The 8,224-nt window shown below is 50.7% G+C and overlaps 1 protein-coding gene across 1 annotated transcript; it reads right to left on the reverse strand.

The window, feature by feature from the left end:
- Window positions 1-728: 728 nt before the first annotated feature.
- ZIC2 (Zic family member 2) lies at window positions 729-4,489 on the reverse strand. Its single transcript, XM_027854142.1, is given in 4 exon segments — window positions 729-1,034; window positions 1,036-1,104; window positions 1,412-1,575; window positions 3,421-4,489. Coding segments are annotated over 4 exon segments (1,608 nt in total).
- Window positions 4,490-8,224: the final 3,735 nt, after the last annotated feature.

The following is an 8,224-nucleotide window of genomic DNA, read 5'->3' on the forward strand; positions in this document are numbered from 1 at the left end:
AGAATTGTGTTGGAAAAACAGAATGGAGACTTTGGCACGGTTTTTTCTTCCAGTCTATAGTTGCATGAAGATTACAATCAAGTTGCCTCATAAAAAGGAACACAATATTCAATACCACAATACAAAATAAACCATTTTCTTCCACATTACTTAAAAATAAACCAGGGAACTAAAAAAAAAGAAAAGAAAAGTCCATCACTTTGGGCAAGGAAGGGGGGAGGGGAGGAAACTCAAGCGTAGTTTTACAAATGGACAAACTTCTATACACCAAGAATCCATTAAAACTTCGTTACCACCTCAGAGAAGGAAGGAGGAGTCCACTATGTACACAGTTCGTCAGGAGACGAGTAACTAGACCGGGAAGAGGGAGTGGAGGAAGAGCAAGAAGGGGAAAGCAAGAGAGTTTGGTTTGGGCTTTTTTTGTGGTTGGGTGTCCTCGCTGTTTTTTTTTTTTTGTTTTGTTTTTTGTTTTTTGTTTTTTTTGTTTTTTGTTTTTGTTTTTTTTTTTTTTCGTTTCAGAGACTTTGGAAGGGTAGTTTTTGCTCTTCGAGATTAGATCCTTTGTTTTAACTTTTTAAATCCTTTTGCTGGTATGAATAAAAATGATTGAAACATCCACTATCACTAACTGTTCTCTTCCCCTTCTCTGCGGAAGGGTGGAGGATGAGGGCTGGTTGGATTGGGGAAAACTGGGAGGGGGGGTTGGGAGAAGGAGATTGGCCCCTCCTTTAGACGTACCATTCGTTGAAGTTGGAGGAGAGGCCACTGTGACCCCCGCCGGTCCCACCGCCCCCGCCGGTGCTGCTGCTGCCACCGCCCCCTCCACCGCCGCCGCCGCCGGCACCCCCGCTGCCTCCCCCGCCGCCGCTGCCGCCGCCTCCGCCGCCACCTCCAGCCCCGCTGCTCCTGTGCACCGCGGACACCGCAGCGGCCGCCGCCGCCGCCGCCGCCGCTGCCGCCGCAGCCGCCGCAGCAGCCGGAGACAAATTAGTGGTACTCTGGGGCTCGGCGCTAGGGGACACTAGCCCGGGGGGGGGTGGAGGACTCGTAGCCCGAGCTGGCGGCTGGAGAAGATTCCGAGCCCTGTGGAGAGGACTCATGGACCTGAAAGAAAAAAGGAAGGAGGGAGGACAAGAGGGGACTAGGTGTGAGTGCAGCTGCTGTGGGGCCGAACCAGGGGAGCAGGGTCCCTCAGAAGACCCGGCTCCTAAAAGCTCCTCGGATTACAGAGGACTGGAGGCCTAGGCCGAAGCTGCAACCCCGCCCCTCCTCCCCTTTCCAATTAGTGTAGGAATTTCTCCACCAACACTACCCCATTCCCAGACTCTAACCCATAGGCTAGATTCCAAAAATAAAAAGGAGAGAAAACGAGACCATCGTTTCTCCAGGATGCCCAAGCTTGCCCAAGTACCTTCATGTGCTTCCTCAGGGAGCTGGGATGGGTGTAAGATTTGTCACACATCTTACAAAGATAGGGCTTATCCGAAGTATGGACATGCATGTGCTTCTTCCGATCGCTGCTGTTGGCAAAGCGTCTGTCACAGCCTTCGAATTCACACTGGAACGGCTTCTCTCCTGGAAAGCATAAACAAGCAGGGCTTGATGATAGTAAACAAATAACTTGGATTTGTAATCCACTCCACAGCGGATGCCTATTTCGGGGAGGGCGGAGAAGCATAGGATGGTTCTGTGGTCTTCCGTAGGGACTATGATCCACTTTAAGATTTTGCATTTTTCTTTTTCAAGGAAGGAGGAACATGGCAATTATGTTTTATTTAAAAAAAATTCATTCCAGTCTGTTGTCCATTTGCTGGGGGAGGGGGGGGGGAAGCTCAATGATATTATTTGGCGTGGTCCAGGCTGTGGAGGGCTTTTTTTTAAACAGTGATGAATTGATCTGTAGCTTTTTCTAAGTTTGCCTCAACATTAAGAAGCTGCTATTATGACAAAATATTTGCAGCATTTAAAAAAAATCACACAGGCTGTTGGGCTTAGTTTATTTCTATCTGAGGTCAGTAGACTATTAAATTTAGGGTTGTTGTGTGTGTTTTAGGAAGAGGGCACAGATGGGTGACTACCTCATTATTTTTCAGCCAACAACCTGCAAAAAGAATTACTATGATTTCTGCCATCACGCCCATTGCTTTTCCTTTCCTTTTTTCCCCCCCTAAGTAAAGCTTAGGGAAGAGGTACTATCTAGACGTTCCAGAGAGGCACAGATTCGATAGAAACTAAACGCCTTACAATTTCTCTCCCCCCCACCCCCATTTCATTTTCATACGGTTTTTACGCCCTATTGCCAGAATTCCAAATGCTTGGAGTAATTTAGAGGTGTGATAACTCAAACATCCCCCAGTTGGAAAGGGAACCATTTAACATTAAATTCCATTAGCACCTAAATTGTTTTTTAAAGACATCCGTTCAGACACAGTGACTTTAATGCGGGCATTTCATGCAAATAAATTTCTCAAATTTTAAACCTTGTTAAAAGCTTGTCTAGCACCTAGTATCCTTCCTAACACAGAAGAGAACAATAGGCCTACCGTTCGTCCGGTTTTAGAGTAAATATTGATGTGGAAGTTGCTAAAATATTTGGCTTTCTATTATGAAATAGCCTGGCACAATTTTGGCTGGGACCTGGTAATAGATGAATAATATATGAAGCTGGGAGACGTGTTTATTTTGCGACTCTCTCTTCTCACGCGATTCCCTCACCAGGAGCTGCGCTGCCCTGCTCTTAGTTTACCAGGTTTTTAGCTCAAGTTTTGGAAATCTCAAATCCTCCGTTGCCCATTACATACTTTAACAAACTGTTGCAAAAACCACCGTAAACCCCCTCAAATAACTTCGAGTATGACTTTAAAAACACTTTTAAAATGAAAAATGTTTTATTGCCCAAGCTCACACCAGTTAAATTTAATAGGAAGCAGTCTCAGAAAGGGACTTTTCAACCCTTAAACAAGCCACAGGAAAACACACACACACACACACATATGAGATAGAAAACACAAACTGGCAAAATAATCTCCAAGTTCTGCTCATGTTCACCAAATTAGTAGACGTTATTTGTGCGTGTGTGTGTACCATTAATTCACACCAATATTTTTAGAGGGTCTTGGAAAATTAAATATTCTCACGGTGAAAGGGCTGGATGTGTTTTTGTCATTTAAAAATGCATTTTTTTCCAAATGGATGCCACAGATAACATTTAAACAATAACAAAGCAGTTCTCTCTTCTCTTTCTAAACACACACACACACACACACACACACACACACACAGAGTCAAGAGGGTCCGAGAATCAAGGCCCTTTTCGAATAAAATAAGATATTTTTTTCTTTTCCCCTTCAACCTTCGAGAGGAAGCACCACATTTCGGCCCATTCTCTACTACGCTCGAAACGGAGGAGTCAACAATTACCTGTGTGGGTCCTTTTATGTATCTTCAGATTTTCCGAACGGGCGAAAACTTTCCCGCAGCCGGGAAAGGGGCAAGGAAACGGCTTCTCTCCGGTGTGAACACGGATGTGGTTGACCAGTTTGTATTTGGCCTTGAAGGGCTTGCCCTCCCGAGGACACTCCTCCCAGAAACAGATGTGGTTACTCTGCTCAGGGCCCCCGACGTGCTCCACTGAGACATGGGTAACTAGCTCGTGCATGGTGCTGAAAGTTTTGTTGCAACTCTTCTTGGGATTGCTCAGCTGTTCCGGGTCGATCCACTTGCAGATGAGCTCCTGTTTGATGCACTGCTGCCTCATGTAGCGGAAAAAGGCACCTGGGTGGTGGTGGTGGTGGTGGTGGTGGGCGGCGGCCGCTGCCATGTTCATGCCCATGTTCATATTCATGGGGCCGTATTGGTTGTGGAGCTGGGCCGCCGAGTAAGGATCAGTCCGGGGGCTGGACACTTGGCGGTACTGGTCCGATCGACCGAACACCTCCCCGGGCAGCCCCAGCCGCATCTGCCCGTTCAGCACATTCTGAGAGCCGTGGGGGCCGTGCTGCTCATGGATCCCTGGGAACAGAAGGTGGCTTTGCGCATCCGTATGCGGGTGGTGCAAGCTTCCAGCCCCTGGCCCGAACAGCCCGTGCTGCCCACCGGCTGGAGCCGAGTCCCCAAAACCCCGGCTACGGAACAGAAAGTCCCGGGTGGAGTTAAAGGGTGCTCCCGAATAAGAGCCTACATGGGCGGCATGGGGCCCCAGGGCTGCGGCGGCTGCTGCAGCTGCGGCAGAACCAGGGTAGCCCCCGGGCCCTTGCGAGGTAAAAGCCGAGCTCTGGCCAGGGGACAGATCGTGGGCCCCGGGGTTGAGCTTGAAGGCGCCCATGTGCGCGGCGGCCGAGTCCACGAAGCCGTTCTGTGCCGCCGCCAGGCTTAGCTCGCGGTCTTGCATCTCCGCGGCTGCTGCCGCTGCGGCCGCCGAGTGGTGGTGGTGTCGGGCGAAGCTTCCCACCCCGATGGCCGGGAACTGCGGCCCCGCGTCCAGCAGCATGGTCAGCTCGCTCCTCTCCCGCTGCCGCTCCCGCTCCCGCTCGGCTTCGGGCTGCTATCCCCGGAGAAGGCGCTGGCGTCTGCCCCGGCTGCTCGCGCAACTCCCGGACGGCTCCTCCTCCTCGCTAGGCTCCCGGCTGCTCCAGGCGGTGGCGGCTCCGTGAATTCCAGCAGCCGCAGCGGCGGCAGCGGCAGCTTCAGCCGCCGCAGCCGCGGGCTCCTTCGAGCCCAGCTACTCTGCTAGCCTCCGCCGCCACGCCGTTGCCGCCGCTGCTCCCGTAGCCCGGCGCTGCAGCTTCGAGGTGCTTGGGTTGTGGAGCAAAGCCGGAGAGAGGAGGAGGAGGAAGAGGAGGAGGAGGAGGAGGAGAAGAAGAGTCCAAAGCCAGGCGGAGAACCAAAGTGTATTAAAGGAGCTGTGGCGGGGGCGGGCGGCCAGGGGAGGGAAAGGGAGGGAGGGAGGGAGGGAGGGAGGGGGGAGACGAGATGAGAGGGGGGTTGCAGGGGGGCGAGCGCTGTGCCTTTTCCTGCACACACAGCCCCCCCACCCCCAACACGCACACGCGCGCGCGCGCACACACACACACACACACCGCCGCTGAGATCTGTGTCACTATCACAGAAATCACCACTCCCCCCAAAAATTAAACATTAAAATTAAATCAAATAAAAAAATTCAAACTGCACAGCAGAAGCAGAGAAGCAGATTGAGAGAAGATGCGCAAACCGCCGCACTACCCCCTCTGCTAGTTTCCTCTTCTCCACCTGATCTTGGTGGGGAACAGGGGGTGGGAAGGGGGGTTGGCCCTGGAGGAGGACGGGGCAATCCACTCCCCTTCCTGCTCCTCTAGCTGCCGGCTTTGGGATTTTCTTTCCCCCTTCCCCACTCCTCTCCTCTCGGCTATGGGTATTGTTATGATTCACGGTTTGTGGTTTGTTTTTTATCCCTCCTCTTCTTCTTTCGTGCTTGGCATTGGATGTATCTCACGTAGTAAACTTGCAGCAGCAACGAATTCCCACAGATGAAGGAATCAGACGCTCCTGTCTTTCTTTAAGTTGTGTTGGAGGAGGAGGAGGAGGTTGTGGCGACAGTGATGGAGATGGCAGTGGGAGGGGAAAGAAGGGAAGGGGGAGGGGGAAAGAGAGAGGAGGGAGAGGGGGAGAGGGAGGATTAAAAACAATAACAACAATTAAAAAAGTGATTTCTTTCTCTCTCTCTTTCCGTGTTTCTGTCTCTCTCTGTGCCCAGGCAGGGAGCCGGGGATCAGCAGCAGCAACAGCGGTGGCAGCAGTAGCAACAGCAACAGCAGCAGCCCATGAGGATGAAGTATTCTCTCTGGAGCTAGCAAGTGCGGGGAGTCCAAAGCTGAAATCTCTTTTCCCTTTTTCCTGGCGTTGGGGTTTATTTGTCGCTGCCACCACCACCTCTCCCTTTTTCTCCTCCCCCCGCTTTATATAGGGGGGCGCTGCTATGGTCTCCGGTTTTTATTTTTTTATTTTTTGCTTTCTCTTTTTTCTCTCCCTTCCCCCTACCCCCTTTCTTCTTCTCCTCCTCCCCTTCTCTAGTCTCCCTCCCTCCCCTCTCTGTCTGGACTGGCAGCTCCTCTTCCACCGCCCCCTTTAACAACCGCACGGTCACTCTAGCCGCGCTAGCTCATTGGTCACAGAGGCCCAGTCAATCCACACTTTCCCCTTCCCCGGCCCCTCCCCCTCTCCCTCCCCTCTGCCAACTCTACCTCCCTGTCGGCTAATCGCCGCAATCTGGGCCCCAAGTCCTTCCCGCCTCCCCATAGCTTCTCTTCTAGCTTCCATTCCTCTTTCTCTCTACCCTGTCCCCTCCCCCGCCCCCCAACCCCTTCGCCTAGCTGGGTCTAAGAGGCTGAAGCAGCAGAAGCAGCTGTAGCCGCCGGGGCTACCGCCGTTACCTCCAGGAGCCTTGCGCCCCCAGCGCCAGCGCCCACCGCTGCCACTGGAAGAGGCTCTGGAGAGAGCTGGGGTGGCGGTGGTGGTGGGCGCCAGAGACACAAGGCGATGGGCGCCACTGCACTTGACTCAGGGCGAGTGGGTCTGAGGGTCACAGGTTTGTCAGCGCAGTGTTAGAATGGGTAGGGGGCTAGGAAGGTAGGGAAAGACGGCCCTCATATCCTGGGATTTTTGGAAAAGGTCATTGGCTTCTGGCAAATGCAGCAGCAGCTACAGCCACCAGCACCACAAATGCCACAAAGACAGACACAAAAAGAATTTAGTTCCTGCTGCCATTACGGTTTTTTTAAAAACAACAACAACAACAACAACAAAAACGGTTGTGGCAAAAGGGACCCTGAGAAGTTTAGAGTGAACAGGGAAAGAATTCTGATAAACACACTAGAGACTGCAATTCTATGCTAAGAGCCTCCTGGGTTCGACTTCAGGAATGGGGAAAAGGGAGAATGGGGAAATGGGATGCAAGGAGAAGTGCTTCCTTTTTAGTTTATTTTTTTTGTGTCCCCTCCCCTCCTTTAATTTTACATTTTAAAAAACTGCTCCTGGGGTGGAAGGAAAAGAAAGAATGAATGGAGGAGAGAAAGAAAAACACCTCTTTTTCCAGCACACACACATAAATGCCACCCCCACCCTCACTGTGGACCCCCAAACAACAAAATCAGCTTCTCCTTCTGCTATTCTCTTCAGTCGAAGCCTTCTTAACTGTAAATTTTTACACGGCCCTGACCCCTAGTTGGGGCTTGTTTTGAAGTTGCTTAAATACAGTGTAATTATTTGGGGTCAATGTCCAAATCAGTAGGGTTTGGGAGTGATTGGTTTACCTTTGGGGGTGTTTTAAAGCTAGGGCTCCCTCCAAATTTGTATGTGAGTCAACATCATGCCCCCGCCAAAGAGACCAAGCCAGATATAAATGGCTTTTGGTTTTATTTCCAAGGTCTAAACACGTTGTTGTTGTTACTATTAATCATCATCATCACCATCACCATCTCCATCATCATCATCTGCGTGGACATTTTCACTGTCATAAGACCAGAATGCCTTTTTCTCTTAGCTGTCTTAATGCACGGCACAAGTCCTCATATCGAATACCGGAAGAAAGACCTGGCACTCTTGGGATAACTTGAAACGTCTGGGAGGTTTTAGTAATTTCCTGTTCAACAATAAAATGATAGAACTAAACAGATAAAGAAGAACGAAGAATCCGGGGTCTGCTGAGGTGTGAATTAAAGACACTGTGCCAGTCACCGACTTTCTTCGCCTGATTCACGTAAATCAGGTGTTGTTTACAGGTTTTTGTGAGTTTGAGTTAAGGTAAAAAGGAGATCAAATACGTCTGCCTCAAAACCAGTTAGAGCTGGGGACTATCGGTTTGTCTTACTCTCTCCTTCAAAAGCCATTTTTGTTTATTTGTTTCTCTAGGCTTCAAGAAGATCCCAGAAAATCAACTGTCCTCCCCAGCCACCCTCTAGGCTTGCCCCAACTCTCCTCTTCTGGCTTGCCCCAGCTCTTAAACCTGCAACCCAGCTGCCACTCATGGTCGTTGTTCTTCTGGGCAGTGACACCTCCTCCAAAAGCCGAGTTGTTTTCGAGTAGTTCTTAGAAGTCTGAGCTTTTCTCCCTGAAGTCAGGGGGCTTTCCCCTTTCACTTATCTGCTTAAGCGTTTAAGAAAGTGGGAAATCACGCCTGGTCCCCTACTCTTTAAAGAAAAAGAGAGAGAGAGAGAGAGAGAGAGAGAGAGAGAGAGAGAGAGAGAGA

This window comes from Vombatus ursinus, unplaced genomic scaffold (assembly GCF_900497805.2).
Source record: "Vombatus ursinus unplaced genomic scaffold, bare-nosed wombat genome assembly UNPS02010304.1, whole genome shotgun sequence".
Lineage (NCBI taxonomy): Eukaryota > Metazoa > Chordata > Mammalia > Diprotodontia > Vombatidae > Vombatus > Vombatus ursinus.